General features: G+C 37.8%; 1 protein-coding gene across 2 annotated transcripts in view; it reads right to left on the bottom strand.

Moving 5' to 3' along the window:
- Positions 1–17,975, bottom strand: part of kat2b.S (K(lysine) acetyltransferase 2B S homeolog) — a 60,359-nt gene that overhangs the window by 31,473 nt on the left and 10,911 nt on the right. For both annotated transcript variants that reach the window (XM_018269277.2, XM_018269276.2), the window contains exons 2-5: positions 9,831–9,957; positions 6,395–6,540; positions 3,772–3,861; positions 2,173–2,354 (exon numbers count right to left, since the gene is read on the bottom strand). In XM_018269277.2, the coding sequence (XP_018124766.1) occupies positions 2,173–2,354; positions 3,772–3,861; positions 6,395–6,540; positions 9,831–9,957 (545 nt within the window). The remainder of the gene's footprint in view (positions 1–2,172; positions 2,355–3,771; positions 3,862–6,394; positions 6,541–9,830; positions 9,958–17,975) is intronic.

Genomic DNA, 17,975 nt, shown 5'->3' with positions numbered 1-17,975 from the left:
ATAGTACATGTTGATATGCGCATTACTTGAATTAACCTCTAATCGAGTGCTATAACTAAAATAGAAGGGGCCCCTTCTTTTACTTAACAGCTCTAATTGGTTTTAAGTGTTTTTATTTGTATTGTGATTCCCTGGCACGGTTGTCTAATAAACATTGCCTTTTTATTCATACATATGTTGATACAAATATTTAAGTAGTACTCAGCCGGTTCTAAGAGTATAAATCCCTTTTCTTGTATATAACTTTAAGTTAGTTAAGTAGTTGATCCTCTAGACCAGGGATCCCCAACCTTTAGAACCCCGTGAGCAACATTCAGAAGTAAGAGAAGTTGGGGAGCAACACTAGCATGAAAAATGTTCCCGGGGTGCCAAATAAGGGCTGTAATAGGCCATTTTGTAACCCCTATGTGGACTGTCAACCTACATTGATTCTCTGTTTGGCAGTACATCTGGTTTTTATACAAGCAAAACGTACCCCCAAGCCTGGAATTCAAAAATAAGAACCTGCTTTGAGGCCACTGGGAGCAACATCCAAGGGGTTGGAGAGCAACATGTTGCTCACGAGCTACTGGTTGGGGATCACTGCTCTAGACGAAAGGTGTTTCCCCAATAAGGCAATCAGCAGGGCTCTCCTCCACCCTCAAAAAAAGACAATTTCCACAAGAGATTGCTGTATTCCTCAAAAACCACAAGGTTTTAAGGGGGAATAAAACAGATAAAATATATATAGTGCATTATTTCAAAATAAATTATGATATTTTTAGTGAACTTGCTATGTTCTTAAGTGGTGCTAGAGGTACCGTATTTCGGCTATAGTCCTTATTTATATATCCAAGTTTTGCACAGAAGCCCACACTCCGATCCTAGTCTGGCAGGTGTTTATACCTGGCTTCAGCCATTCGGCGAAATGCGTTAGCAATAGGACGAGAGTGTGGCAACGGCAGACTGGTGACCCAAGGAAACTACACTGGACTAAGGTGAACGCATCGGACGGTTCAGTTACGCAAAGGACATGGAGCAATAGACCAGAATGCCACATTGGTTTTAAAGCAATTTTTTTGGAGGAATGCTTGTGAGTGCAATTTTGAATTATTTATTAATATCTATATAACGCTTACACACGTTACTTCCTTTTTACCCACTAAAGTTTTAAGAAGAATGAAAGCGGATTGAGATGCTCAAATTACATATGCCTGTATCAACTTACTTCTTGTAAGTATAAACACCTGCCAGACACACTAGGATCAGTGTGGGCTTCTGTGCAACTATAACTCTAAACATCACGGGTGTCAAAACTTGGATATATAAATAAGGACTATAGCCGAAATACCTCTAGCACCACTTAAGTTACAAACTTTTACACAGGCTAAATATTAACTCCTGATGGTGGTGCATGATTTTTTATTCACATGCGGATATATTCGAACATAGCAAGTTCACTAAAAATATCATAATTTATTTTGAAATACTGCACTAAACATATAACTTTAAGTGTAGGTTGTGTGACTCCTATCTCCTCTCCAGGGCTCTGTGTTCAGTCATTTAATGTTAGGTGCACAAAATAATAGAATGTACAGTATATAAAATGAGGCATCCAGAATAGCAAGAATAAATAGTAACTTGATAAAGGGCAGTGTTTGTCCTGAAACAGTGTATAAGCTGTGTCCTTGGTACCTCAATAAATATGGAAGCACTCCAAAAGCAATGATCAGATGATGAAGTGAGTCCTCATTCCCACCACTGATCCTTTCCAAGTGAGCATGCTGTCTTTAGCTTATCCTTACAGAAATATGCCCAATCAGCCAGTTTAAACCATCCCAGATTTCTTTTCATTTTCACAAATCCAACAAACAACGCACAAATCATACAGATCCCGATATGGGATCTGTTGGGGTTTTGCAGATAAGGGGTCTTTCCGTAATTTGAATCAATATACTTTAAGTCAACTTAAACAAATTAGGTAAACATTAAATAAAAATTTGACTCCAATAAGGATTAATCATATCTTAGGATCATGTACAAACTACTGTTTTATTATTACAGAGAAAAATTGTAATTATTTGATTAAAATAGAGTCTATAGGAAATTAACTTTCTCTATAATGGGTTTTTGGATAACATACAGTGCAAAAACAGTAATTAATCATTTCTATTGCACAAAACAAGTAAGTACCTTGTATAGTTCTCCTTATATGCAGGAATATCATCATTTGGTGACCTTAATCTTCCCTGGGATGGAGTTTCCAGATGCCAGTAGTTTATGTGATTCAGGAACATTTTAGCCAGCTCTATAATAGTATGTCTTTCTTTTGAGGGTAAATGACTGAACTTGTACTGCACAAAATTGTTTACACCCTTAAAAAAAAGAGAGCACAGAGATGCACAGTGAACAAAACCATAAGTAGCATATAAAAGTAAGTTTCTCTGTAATACAGACTCTGACACTTATTGCTTTAATAAACTAGTACTGAAAAAATGTTGTTATTGTGCATTGTTGAATATCATACATTGCAAGCAATATGGCAGCTTCAACTTACATCATGCATAAATGCAGAGAAAGCTCTGTCCACATAATTATGTTAAAAATACTGACTATTAAGAAAGGAACTGCCCCCACTATCATTGTACAAGAATATAATAACATGAAAGGCATTGTCAGAATTCATAACACTGCCTGACTATTGTCTAAGGCACATAATGTGCCAGTGAAGCATTAATGATTTAGCAATGAAAGACTCAGGGGCAGATGTATCAAGGGTCGATTATCGAGGGTTAATTAACCCTCGATATTCGACTGCCGAATTAAAATCCTTCGACTTCGAATATCGAAGTCGAAGTCGAATTTTGATGGTAGAAGTAGCCAAAAAAACCATTCGAAATTCGAACTATTTTTCCTCTATTCCTTCACTCGAACTTATTGAATGGGCCCCTCAGTGTTTCAGTGTTTTGGACGTTGAAAATGTGCAGTTGTGTGAATTGGCATCTTCAATTAATAACATTAATCACCCAGACGCCACTGAATAAAAAATAAATACATTAACAAACACACAATTAGAACATTTTGGATTTTTTTTTTCTGAAGCAACACTTAGGGGCAGATTTACATAGGGTCGAATATCGAGGGTTAATTAACCCTCGATATTCAACTGCCGAATATCGAAGTCGAAGGATTTAAAGCAATTAGTTTGATCGAATGATCGACCGAAAAATCGTTCGATCGAACGATTAAATCCTTCGAATCGAAAGATTCTAAGGATTTTAATCCATCGATCGAACGATTTTTCTACGATCAGAAAATTGCTAAGAAGCCTATGGGGACCTTCCCCATAGGCTAACATTGGACCTCGGTAGGTTTTAGGTGCCGAAGTAGGGGGTTGAAGTTTTTTTTAAAGAGACAGTACTTCGACTATCGAATGGTTGAATATTCAAACGATTTTTAGTTCGAATCGTTCGATTCAAGTCGAAGTCATAGTCGAAGGTCGAAGTAGCCAAAAAAAACATTCGAAATTTGAAGATTTTTTAAATTCTATTCCTTCACTCGAGCTAAGTAAATGGACCCCTTTGTGATTGCCACATGTACCCTCTAATACTCTTTTCCAAAAATATGCCTTGTCAGAAAACCACTAGATATCGCTACAAGGGGGAACTGATTTATACACAATTCTAAACTGGTTTACAACCTTATATACAACAAGATAGAAAATAACACATACATACATTAAAAAGCTAGGTTTGGTAGATCATTCCAGGCAAGATGTCAGATGCCCATTACCTGCTCAATACTGGGCTTCTCGAATGGAGGGGAACCCAAGGATCCTTCCACTGCAGGTTTCACCATTTGCAGGATACACTTCCTCAAAAGCTAAAGACAAGAAGTATGTTATAGTACACACTTTGTGAGATGCATATCAGCACTAGAATAAAATGTAACCCTAAACCCACACATGAACATAAAACAATGCTTCCTTCAGCTAATATTTCATTCTCTGTTTTCCTTTCCAAATAAGTTGGCAACTGCACTGTACCATTCTGTAGTGTCAAGCGTGGTTCAGAATCAGCTACTGATGATGGATTGAGCTGAATTTATTCCAACATAGCCCAATGTGCTAGCTAACATTACCCACAGTGTTTATAGTCACACAAACAAAACAATGGGTAAAGTTTCTGAAGTTTAAAAAATTCTTTGCATTTAATTAAATCTGCATAAAGATCGTAGAGCGAGAGTCGCTTGTCTATATATATATATATATATATATATATATATATATATATATATATAGAATTGTTTGAATATAGGAATGCACACTGGGATTTTAATAAAATCTTGGACCTTTATCAAGACCGAAACGTTGACCTGTTTCTTTTAATGTTGGAATAAATAAAGAAGATTTTATTAAAATCCCAGTGTGCATTCCTATATTCAAACAATTCTATACAACTGGCAAGGAATAGCACCTGGGTCTGATGGATATCCGCATGGGAGTGCTTAAACCTAAGGAATTTGTATATATATATATATATATATATATATATATATATATATATATATATATATATATATATATATATATATATATATATATATATATACCAACCAAACAGATCCGCACTCCTCCAATTAACCCTAAGATCATCTGCCTGGGTGCTGCTCCTGGGATTAACAAAACAAAAAAGTTGGTAGCGCACACCAAGGACTTGTATATAATAGAAAATCAATTTATTATTGATCATTATGCCATAAATAATAAATGGATTTTCTATTATATACAAGTCCCTGCAGTGCCAACTTTTTTGTTTTTATATATATATATATATATATATATATATATATATATATATATATATATATATCCTTTATAAAAAAGTTGAAGTGTCTCTGCGTCCAGTCCCTGTGTCAGTGGGATTGCGCTACTGCGTATGTGCCCCACGGACCGTCTCTGGCGAATTTTTTTTAGACTAGAACAATTCTGTTTTTATAAATGTTTGACTACATATGTTCTAGCGCCCGTTAATTTAACGGGCTTAATGTCTAGTGTATATATATATAATGAATCAGATAAAATTGAGCATAGGACTGGCCAGATATGGGATGACTTTGACGTAGTTGGCCAGCTTAAATATATTGCAATATATGGACAAACAATCCCTGTTTTGTTTAAAGGGTAAGGCATTTTTTAGTAGCAGTATGCACAAAATGTCGCTGTCTTAAATATATTGATAATGGGTTGAGTGCAGAGGACTCTTGTATTTGACTATATGTATTTTGTGGTCACAGCCTCATTGCACCCCCGCCTAATGGTTTTAAAAAATAGTGGTGAGCACAACTTTCCCTTGTTTGTTATAGTTTATACAGGAGCAGTGACCAGCTCCATGTTGTAGCTCCCACCCTTCCCAGCTATAGTCAGGTGATCCCACTGGTGTCTAATAAAAGGGCAGCCAAGTATGGAGGTTTACTTTGAAAGCAGCAAGTTAAGTTGCAGGTAATACCTAGTCCCTTTGTAAAATGTATAATGAAGCAATAGAATTCTTAATGAATAAATAAAATTGAGCATAGGACTGGCCAGATATGGGATGACTTTGACGTAGTTGGCCAGCTTAAATATATTGCAATATATGGACAAACAATCCCTGTTTTGTTTAAAGGGTAAGGCATTTTTTAGTAGCAGTATGCACAAAATGTCGCTGTCTTAAATATATTGATAATGGGTTGAGTGCAGAGGACTCTTGTATTTGACTATATATATATATATATATATATATATATATATATATATATATATATATATATATATATATATATATATATATATATATATATATATATATATATATATATATATATATATATACACAGATGGTAGAGACACTGGTTTATTCTGGCAAATAATTTGTTTCTAAAAATGTTTTATAAATTAAATGATAATAGTGGACTAATTGTATGGCCTAATATTAAAAGTGTGAATTTAAAGCAAAAATATATGAGAAATTGAATAAATTAGTACCTCTGGCAATGCTAAGGAAAAATATCATATAGCTTTGCTGAGTCACAGGGTTAAAAATGTGTGCTATATATATTATATGTGTGCTATATATATTATTTGTTCACTGTAAATTCACTAAAGAAGCCTTACATCAATCATACTTTCAGCCTAGCGTTGTTATTTCTTGCACTAAACAGGACACACAGTAAAATTTAAAATGTTTTTTTTAACTTCCTGGCTCTTGAGAGCAATTACATTTAGAGGAATAGGTAAATAATTAATTTAGTTTTCACTTTTCCAGTGAAGGATGAATACTTGTTATGAGAAACCTCTTTTAAACATCAGTTTACATCCATTTCAACAAGCACAATGAACTATGTGCATCTTAGAAGGTGATTGAATATCAGACATTACCTTAAATAGGTAGAAATAAACTTGTTTGGTATCAGCATCTTCCTCTTTGTGCACACATGTGAACAAATATTCAATATCTAATACAATCCCCAGGAGCCGGTTCATTTCTTCTTCTGACACATTTTCCAAATGAGATACATGCGCGGCTGTAAAACAATGATGCAAAGGACTACATTTCCTATTATGTTCTCTTTCAAGGGGAAGAAAATTATTAGAGTAATGGCTATTTAATAAAACTGAAACAAGCCTGAGTAAAAGCCTAGAAATGACTCTGCAAGACCCTCCCTCCACCAGTAAGTGTTCAAACACCAAAACAATGGATTCGAAAAAATGAATACACCCTCCTTGAGTGGATATCCTATGTGTGGCAATAAGTAGGCATCTATACCAATAAACTGCAACACACTCTCTTCCATTGGCACTTTCATTAAAGAAAGGTGATCCAGTATGCTCTCTTCAGCAGTTTATGAGAAAACCCTGGGATCTCAGGAGGCTGGCCATGTCCCCAGCACTTCAAATCAAATGAACTTTATGAACTATGTACTGAATAAAAAGGGAAATGATGATTTAAATTATAAGTAAAGACTGTAAAGGTTGGGGTTGTTTTCTCTGGGGAAAAGGTGTTTTAGAGGGGACATGATTAATCTTTACAATTACATTAAAGGACATTGTAGTCAGATAGTGGGGGTCCCACCAGGGGACGTTTGGAGGTGTTGAATTTGATGGACTTTGGTCTTTATTCAACCCAATGTAACTAAGGAGTATGTATTGGAACTACTACTACTACCATAAAATAGATGGAAGAGGCACAACTAGCATTTTACAAAGGAATATTAAGGATATACACTGAAAAGGAAATGCTTAAAAGCAGTTTAAAGGGCGTGTAAAGTCTAAAATAGAATAAGGCTAGAAATGCTGTATTTTGAATACTAAATATAAACATGAACTTACTGCAACACAAGCCTAATAAAACAAATAATTTATGCTTTCAAAGTTGGCTACAGGGTGACGGTCACCATCTTGTAACTTTGTTAAACATCTTCGCAAGACTAAGCCTGTGCACATGCTCAGTGTGGTCTGTGCTGCTTAGGGATTGTCATAAACAAAGCTGCTTGAGTTCTGCATGGCTGGTAAGTAAGATGGGGGCTCCCCCTGCTGTTCATAAGTATGATTGTTTCCCTGCAGAGCAGTTAGGGACCGTCTGACAATTCCTATCCACAGCAGTAAATGAAGGGAGAATTTCACTGCATACAGTCAGGTTTCGTATAAAAACGGTAGATAGGTTTCTTTTTCATTTCCCAGGGAAAACAAAGATAATCACACATTTTCACAAGAAAATGACAAGGAGTATATATATATCAGGATATCCAAAGATGTTCCAGATATAAACCCTGTGTGGGCACCACAATAGCAAAGTATTGTTTATATTATAATAATTTAAGCCTGTTATGACCAGAGGAGAAAAAGTCTCAGAGCGCACAGTTTAATGTGTCCCACAAGACTAACTCAGACCAAGTCCTTTTTCAGGAACAAAGAGATGATGGGAAAAAAGATAATATAACCTATATTACAGTTATTATTTATAGTAACTTCAAAACAAAGAAAATAAGTGAACCACCACCTTGGTGTTCCTGCTGCTGAAGAATCCTTTGAAGTGTCATGCATTATTTTCAAAAGCAGATAAATTAATTCTAATGTATCTATTTTGAAATTCTAATTTCTGTAATTATGCAAAGCTGAAAGGTTTGAGCAAAAAAAAAGCATAAACGGGAAGCACTGAAACAGCTTTGTATTTATACATGATACATGTATAATGTTATGTCACAAACACCCTAATCCCCTGTGCAGAATATAAAATCTGATGCAACTGCATTTTTAATTAGTACAAGCGGCACTCAATGTTACTAAGCAATGGGGTGATGTCAGCTAGAATCTAGAAACCATACATCTTGGGGATGCTAGTGGATTGCAGTGGAAGTTATATGAGCTGTAAACATTAGGGATCATCAGGGCAGTTTTATGTTGCCCGCGTATAGGCCAGCATAACCCGCTATGCCACAATGAAAAATATGCCTAATCTATAGATAAACCTTTATTTCCCATTTGAAATGCATGACAAAATCTTTGTGGTAGCAAGAAGTCTAAAAAGGTACAGCCAAGCTTTAGCTTTTTCAGATGCTTCACGAATATTTATGGGTATATTTATCAGTGATGTTAAAGGGCAAGTAAAGGCAAAAAAATAAAATCCAATTTTTACTTTCTTTAATAAAAAAGAAACCTATCTCCAATATACTTTAATTAAAAAATGTGTACCGTTTTTATAAGAAACCTGACTGTATGCAGTGAAATTCTCCCTTCATTTGCTGCTGTGGATAGGAATTGTCAGATGGTCCCTAACTGCTGAGCAGGGAAACAATCATACTTATGAACAGCAGGGAGAGCCCCCGCCTTACTTACCAGCCATGCAGAACTCAAGCAGCTTTGTTTATGAGGATCCCTAAGCAGCCCAGACCACACTGAGCATGTGCACAGTCTTAGTCTTGCAAATATGTTTAACAAAGTTACTAGATGTTGACCCCCTGTAGCCAACTTTGAAAGCATAAATCATTTGTTTGATTAGGCTTGTTGTGCAGTAAGTTCATGTTTATGTTTAGTATACAAAATACAGCATTTCTAGCCTTATTCTATTTTAGACTTTACATGCCCTTTAAGGGGCACATTCACCAAGCTCGGGTGAATGAATAGAGGGAAAAAAACTCGAATTTCGAGTAGTTTTTTGTGCTCCTCGACTATCAAATTGGCGTAAATTCAACTGAGAAGAATGATTGGAATAGATCGAGCGAAAAAACGCTGCGACTATTCGCCCATTCGATAGTCGAAGTACTGGCTCTTTTAAAAATACTTCGACTGCCTACTTTGCCAGATTAAACCTACCGAATTGCTTTAAAAGCCTATGGGAAAGTCCCATAGGCTTTTTATTAAAGTTTTTGATAGAATGAAAATCCTTCGATCGAATATTCGATTGTGCGACTATTCGCCGGGTGAATATTCGCCAGCGCGTAAATTCGCCTGAATTCCCTATTCGATTCTATTCCCCAGTCGAATTTCGAGGGATTTAACCCCTCGAAATTCGACCCTTGATACATCTGTCCCTAAGAGTGAAGTTAGAGATCACCACAGTCCTCTAGAGTGAAATTCCGCCACTCTCCACTCATTTCTATGGGATTTTTAAAGGTGTAATTATCAAAGTGTGAAAGTTCACCATTTGATAAATACGCCTTTAAAAATCCCATAGAAATGAATGGAGAGTGGCGGTATTTCACGCTAGTGGACTGTGGCGATCTCTAACTTCACTCTTTGATAAATATACCCCTCTGTGCACTTAGTTGGCCAGCAGGCATTTCTTGTGCCCAGTATCAAGATCAGTTCTACTTACCAAGAGTATGGCCGCAGCTTCGACATGGCTCAGTGAGGCTGATAACTGTCTGCTGGAGATCCATCCTAGGGGGCGTCGGAGGAGGGTTTGGGTTTTTCCAGCCATTGCACTTACAAGTTTCGTCTGCCTGAAAAAATAAGAAGAATATCATATATTAGATATGAATTCTGTGTTACAACATACAACTAGACTGAGAATGAGAAAATTAAATTACTCACACATTTCTTTTGAATCGCAGAAAAACTTTTCTAAAGTTTGTTTGCAAAAGGCTGACTGGAACTACCAAGCGCTGCATTCAGATCCAATCCTCCACTTTCTGTATTGGTACTACTTTTAAGGGCAGATTTATTCATTTTAGAAAATTGTTTTTTTAATACAATTCACGCAAATGGCAGCAAAAAACATAGGGGCAGATTTACTAATGGGCGAAGTGACTAACGTTAGTGAAAATTCGCCAGTGTGACGTCATTTCGTTACTTCGCCGATTTACTAATGGTCGCTGGTGTAACTTCGCTAGTAAAGGAGATAGACTCTAGCGGTATTTCGCTCCCTTACGCCTAGCAAAGTTACGCTCTGGCGAATGGACATAACTACGTAAATTCACTAAGATGCAGATTTTACTGAACGCTACTGAAGCGCCAGACTTGCCTTTGCACCCTCAGACCAGGCGAAGTGCAATAGAGTAAATAGGACTTCCTCAAAAAATAGTTGAAAATGTTTCTAGGTCCCAAAAAACGCTGGCGACTTTTCATTTTTCAGGGTGATAGGCTGCAAAAGATCATACATTTTTTCTGGGGTACCCAGCTTCCCCCCTACATTTCCTAACATATGGCACATTAACTATACACTGGGCTCATGTGTAGGGCAATATAACAACTTTATTTATTTTATTAAGGTTTCCCGGGCTTGTGTAGTGTAATGTATTGGCTGCAACATATACGTCCAGTCAACGTTAACTTCCTGCTGTATGCAAATTAGCCAACGCTAGCGCAACTTCGACAGCGTTCGGTGCCCTGGACGCAATTTTGGATTTTAATGAATTAGCTGTGTCCTGGCATGCGATGTGAGCAAAGTCGTCGCTGGTGAATTTTCGGAGGTTAGTGAATTTGCTCCATAATCTCAACCCCATGTTAAATATAAATCTGACCCAAATGTTTTCAAGAATGAAATAAATTTGCAAGATATAAGCACATAAATGTAAGTATCCTGTGATTCTTCCAGCCAAATCATAAAAAAAAATACAATCTGAGCTCCTGATGTTCTCCTTAAAGTAACAGAATGAATACAAGCACAATATATAGTTTTTTGTTAATAAAAAATAAATGTATACTTTAGGACAGGGCTGTCCAACTGGCGGCCCGCGGGCCGACCCCCCCTCATGTAGCCCTCCACATCAAAGTCGGCCTGCTGTGTCTTCTTACAATATGTAAAATTTAAAAGGTATCACTACAGACATTAACTGGCCCCTGCATTGTCTAAAGCTGGCCATAGACGCAAAGATCCGATCGTACGAATCAACGTACGATCGGACTTTCCCATCTCCCGACCCTCCACTAACCATTCAGATCAAAGTCTTTACCATTCCGATCAAATAAGAACAGATCACCCAATGTTCTGCCCCTGACAGCAATCGTACGATACTTATGTCTGACAACACTAGTGACAGTCTCCCTCTGAAAATCGTACGATCGGCAATACACGCAGAGATATTATCGGCAGGCGACAGAAATTTTCTAACCTGTCCGATCGACCAAACGACCGATCTCCGACGGACGAAAAATGTCGGGACTCTCAACACATGGTCCGAAAATTGTACGAATCCACGATTCGTACGATCGGATCTTTGCGTCTATGGCCAGTTTAAATCTCAAATTCAGACTAATCCCCTGTATTGTTCACACCTGTGATCCCCCTGTATTGTTCATACTTGTGACACTTCTATTGTTCACTCCCCTACAGCCTGTACTGTTCACACCTGAGACCTAGACTGAAACTGCCACATTGTTCACCTGTTCACACCTTATTCAAAATGCTAATGGGCCACCAGCACTGTGTCACTGTATGTAGTACATCTCAGACTGGTCCTGATTCCTGTCTCCTGCTCTGTTCTGTCTTCCCTATGCTCCCTGTGTGTGTCATACTTTGTTATTTGTTCTGGGGGTTTGTTAGCATTTGAAAATTATTGTTAGTACTATAAATGTTGCTTATTGATCAGTTATAGTCAGTGCTTAGTTAATATCATTTATGTCATATGGTTCATTAAAATTCATAAACTCATAAGAAATGTATGATGTAGAAATTATATTAGAAGGCAACTTAGAGTACCATTACGTACACAATAGCATTAGGCCTATGGCCTAGTGTAAAATTCAAAAAGATGTTTAATACAGGTATGGGACCTGTTTAGCAGAATGATCAGGACCTGGGGTTTTCCAGATAAGGGATCTTTCTTTAACTTTGATCCCCTTGCTTTAAGCCAACTAAAAACTCAGCTAAAAAGAAATAAACCCAACAGGATTGTTTTTGCCACCAATACATTTTTTATATCGATATACAAGGTACCGTTTCATTATTATAAAAAAAAACATTTTGAAAAATGTGAATTATTTAATTAAAATGTAGTCTATGGGAGATGTGCATTACATAATAAGGAGCTTTCTGGATAACAGGTTTCCATATAATGGATCCTATACCTGTATTCTCATATTTTACATTTGAAGGACCAGTATTCCCAGTACACTGTATTGACAATGATCTCTTGAAGGGCCTTGATCATTTGTTATGTTAAGGAAGTCGAATGGTCTTTTGCTTTTATTGTAGATAAACAAGTGGGTGGAAAGATTTAGGTGGGTTGCTCTCACACACACCATTTTTGCCACTGATGTAGATCTGCTCTCGTTCCCCATGTCTTGTGGGTGTACCAAAAGACGGTATCTGCCCATTAGTGCACACAGAGGGAGGATTTCACAGCGGAAACACTACTTGGGACAATCTGTGTGCACAGAAGACCGGGCAGATAGGAGCAAATCTGCTTTTTCTCTGCTGTGGCCTAACCCTCCGTCAGCCTATGAACCAAAGAGAAAAGCAATTTCCGTTGTTAAGGGAGAGAACGCCTGTGCAGACAAAGATATCTAGGTCAATTACCCAGCAAGGAAATGAAGAATAGTTTATAGGAATAAATGAATTTAAAATGTATTGCATGATTCCTTAGTTTCCCCAGTGACCAATTCAACATAAATAGATCATGCAGAAACAAAAGCCACTGTAGATTTTCACATCTAATTTTACAAGTTGTAATTATGCTTAAATCAAGAATTAGAAGAAGATTAGAATTGGGCCAGCTAATCTGCTATGCAAAAGGGGTTTCTAGGTTTTTGCATATGAATATAGAACCCTGTTGTATTTTTAGAGTCCATCTGTAAAAAAAAAAATTAAACTTTAAAGTGGTTTAGAAAAGTAACTTGTAACTTCAAAGTGAATGATAGCCATTTATTAGAATGGAACTGCTGCTGGAGTTTCCCAGTCAGGGCTTTAAACAAGTGTCTCTTACTCAAAGTAAAGTAATTTACCCCCCAACATTATATATACAAGTCAGACACCAACATTGCACCCAGTCTTGCCCCTGAGCTACACAGACCAGGATTCGGCCTTTTTCAGAAGGATTCGGATTTCGGCAGAATGTTTTCCCCTTCCCACCCCTAATTTGCATATGCATATTAGGCTTCGGATTCGGTATTCGCCGAATCTTTCATGAAGGATTCGGGGGTTCGGCCGAATCCAAAAAAGTGGATTCGGTGCATCCCTAACAATAATACAGCAAATCCGGAAGAGTGCAGTTGCCGATGTATGTATGTGTATATATCAAACACAGGCTTAGCTGTACGTCAACGTTCGTGGTCTATATCATAACATGTCCATGTGGCCTATACTATGTAGGGAAAACCAGTACTTCCCTAAAGGAACTAATCGCGAATCACCTATCAGTAAGGCACTGAGGGAGGGCAAGGCATTACAACCTGTGGCGAAACACTTCTTACTAAAAGGCCATCCGCTACCCTCTTTCAGATGTATGGCGATTGACTTTCAACCCCCTCTAGATCGTGGTGGCAATCGAAATCAAGCCCTTCTGAGACTCGAATCAAGATGGATTCACAAACTTGACACTGTGGCTCCCCGTGGCCTTAATGAGACACTTCCCTTAGGATGCTTCCTATAATGAAATCCACCACTAGTGCCCAGCTAGCCCTGATTTCAGACCTCTGTCCACTGTTTATTTCAGTAGAAGATCAATGCATATGTTTTATTTCTGTATAGATCATTACATATGTTTCATGTATATGTTTCGTTCTGTAATTATAATGACAGCTGTTTCCCCTTTTGGAGACATCTCAGTTACTTACCTCCATCCTCCTGGCTATCCTTTCTGCTTTTAACACAAACCTTGTTTTTAACCCCTTTTTTTCTTACGCATATTGCCTGACTATATATGCCCCCTTATCGGGAAGACAGGTGTATGTAGATTATGCCTAAAATGGGTAGCAGGTGTACCCAGAGATAGCCTCACTGGGTGGCAGGCGTAACCCAGAGCACCTCAATACTGAGGCCGTTGCAAGTTGGACATACCCGGTGGGATGACGCAGGGGGGACTTACACCAATGGCTCTTTAAGTGAGGTGACAGGCTGATGTGACACAGCGCGCTGACTACTCTTTATTGTTTGGCTTCCGGCTTTGTGGTTACCGGGGTTAAGCACCAGCGCACCTTCGGTGTACTGGGCTCGTTTCTGACCTGGCATCCACTCATAGTCTTGGCGCAACCTGTAAGTTTACCACGGCCTTGACGGACACTGAAGGGGGCTTACCTGCGACACTTTGCAGGGACGCGCCCGCCGGGTCCGTCTCCCTGCCTGCCCAGAGCGCCTCTCTATGTGCGATCCGCATTTGGTTACTTGGCAACAGCATACAGCGCTTGCTGTCACTGACCCTGCTCGCAACTTCCGGGTTGCGAACTCACCGCTGACAGCCTGGAGGACGTGGCAGTTCCGCACTACCCCACTAGCCACCAGGGTTTACTTCTAAGATTAAGCGCAACATGAGGCAGATCCTTCTATACGGTAAGGGGGTGAGATTGGGCATTGCGTAACTTCATCTTTCTCTTACACTATACACTCTCTTTTTCTACCTCACGGGGGTTGCTAGGCACCCTAGCAACAAGTGTTTTGGCGCCATTTTGTGTATTTAAACTGGCTGTTTGTGTTTGGGCACTGTTCTCACCCTGACGAAGATTCCGATACGGAATCGAAACGTTGGTCCACCAATAAACCTGATTTATAACTAGATGACCTGTGTATCCTGATTATTTTTGGAGTGCCGTCACCTATGGGACATTTGTATATTTCTACAGACTGGCACCCAGCTTTTGTATTCCACTTATGGTGTGCGCTCCACGTTCGCTTGGACTATATATATATATATATATATATATATATATATATATATATATATAGCGATATATATATATATATACATATATATATATATATATACACACGAGATATAATAAGACATATAAGAGATATAAGAATAGAGAAGGCCTGACTAGAAAAGATGAGCAATACAAAGTAGCAATAACTAGATGTTTGTAGCCTTAAAGAGCATTTGTTTTTTTAGATGTGGTCAGTGACCTCCATTTGAAAGCTGCAAAGAGTCATAAGAAAAGAGAAAATAATATTAAAAAAACTATAAAAAGTAAATAAATAATGAAAAATAATTGAAAAGTTGCTTAGACTTTCCATTCTATAACATACTAACAGTTAACTTGGAGGTGCACTGCATGAGCCACAAGCAATAAGGAACCACTCTGTTATGTGCTACCCATGAACCCATCTATAACAGTATAACATGGCTTGCATGTCAGTCACAATATTAGGCACAACAAGTAAATCAGTGCTAGTGTAGTAGAAGTGGAAAGCAGAAGGAGTATGTACAGTATAATGTACAATAACACTCCTACATATAATTACATTTTATATCTATCACCATACCCAATAACAGTAAACAAGGACACTGGTTTTCAAGGGAAAAATGTAATAAAAACTATTACTTACAGTTACATAAATAGACCCCACAACATAAAAACAAACCCAAACTGCTTAAATGGTTGGAATGTAATGTAATAGGCGTAGCAAAGCAAAACAGTTCTTGTTTTATAAATAAGAGCTGATGATTGAGGCATTTCTTTCTTGGATGCTCTTCAACCTCTGCTTGCCAAGAACTCTGAAACTCTGAAGCAATTACCTTGTGTTGTGGAATCCATTCTGAAAATGAGGCACATCTTCCCTTTCGAACTGTATCAAAATTTCAAAACAGAGTGTCCTGCCAATACACTTACACTGTGCACTTCTGACTTGTTATTATCTTTGTTTTTTATACAGGACTACCAATGAATTCAGATCCCTTGCCCTATAGAACTCACAGTCGAGGTTTCTGGTGCTTTGCCATAATGGAAAGTATGTTGTGATTTTTTTTTTTTGCTTTAAATATTTAACTTCTGTCTCTCCACTATTTTTTTGCTTTAAATATTTAACTTCTGTCTCTCCACTAAGCCACAACATATAATGTTATAATTATAGTAAACATTATAATAACATACCATATACACTAGTATAAGTCGACCCGGGTATAAGCCGAGGTACCTAATTTTACCTACGAAAACTGGGAAAACGTATTGACTCGAGTATAAGCCTAGACACAACTACAGCCCTGTCTCCCAGCAGCGCAGATTCCACCAAAGCGACCCCCCCCAGCGATCAACCGGAATTCTTTGCAAAGTTGAAGGTGACAGAGAATTGCCAAGCGGATTACTGTGTGCATTGCCCCACTGTCCCACTACCATGTGCAGAGGGTGCTGTTTGATATTGCCATCACTGTTAATCTTTCGTATAATCAACAGAGGGCTCTGTGTGATATCGCCATCACTGTTAATCCTTCATATAACAAACAGAGGGCGCTGTGTGATATTGCAGTCACTGTTATTCTTTCATATAACCAACAGAGGGCACTGTGTGATATTGCAGTCACTGTTAATCTTTCATATAACCAACAGATGGCGCTGTGTGATATTGCCATCATTGTTAATCCTTCATATAACCAACAGAGGGCGCTGTGTGATATTGCAGTCACTGTTAATCTTTCATATAACCAACAGAGGGCACTGTGTGATATTGCAGTCACTGTTATTCTTTCATATAACCAACAGAGGGCACTGTGTGATATTGCAGTCACTGTTTTTCTTTCATATAACCAACAGAGGGCGCTGTGTGATATTGCAGTCACTGTTAATCTTTCATATAACCAACAGATGGCGCTGTGTGATATTGCCATCACTGTTATCCTTCATATAACCAACAGAGGGCACTTTGTGATATTGCAGTCACTGTTATTCTTTCATATAACCAACAGAGGGCACTGTGTGATATTGCAGTCACTGTTAATCTTTCATATTTTGATGTGCAATACCCTGAAGTTTTCGGGTAAAAATTCAGAAAAAATCTAGAAAATTGGATGGAAAAATCCAAAAATACGATTGTGAAAATCAGATTTTTTCCCGCAGAGCAAATTTTCGGGAAAATGTAATTATAAAATAAGCGTAGTAGATTTGATCGGAGTTTGTAGCAGAAAATATTGAGATAAATTCAGACTTTGATAAATAACCCCTTATATGTGTAGCCTTACAGATAATTTGTTTTTAGATCGGGTCAGTGTCCCCCATTTGAAAACTTGAGTCCGAAGAATAAGGCAAATAATTCAAAAAATAAAAAAATAAAATAATGCAGACCAATTATGAAAAGTTGGTTAGAATTGACCATTTTATAACATATTAAATATTGAATCTATAACATTACTGTAATAATTACTGCAAACTCCAAAGTCCTCAGACGAACACTCTGAGCAATTTTACATTAAGTTAAATGAGTGGGTATATGTATCTTTAAAGGATAGGATCATTTGCCGACCAAGCATAGCCCCTTTCTATTGTAGATTGCACAAAACTGAAGGGTGCATACAAGAACCTGGCCTATATAGTATTTTACGTATACTATAGCTTTCTGATTCTACATGGTCCGGGTTGCGGATAAGGTACTTGC

The sequence above is a fragment of the Xenopus laevis genome, chromosome 6S (assembly GCF_017654675.1).
Source record: "Xenopus laevis strain J_2021 chromosome 6S, Xenopus_laevis_v10.1, whole genome shotgun sequence".
Taxonomy (NCBI): Eukaryota; Metazoa; Chordata; class Amphibia; order Anura; family Pipidae; genus Xenopus; species Xenopus laevis.
Note: the sequence above shows the minus strand (reverse complement) of the source record. Positions and strands in the feature narration are given on the sequence as shown.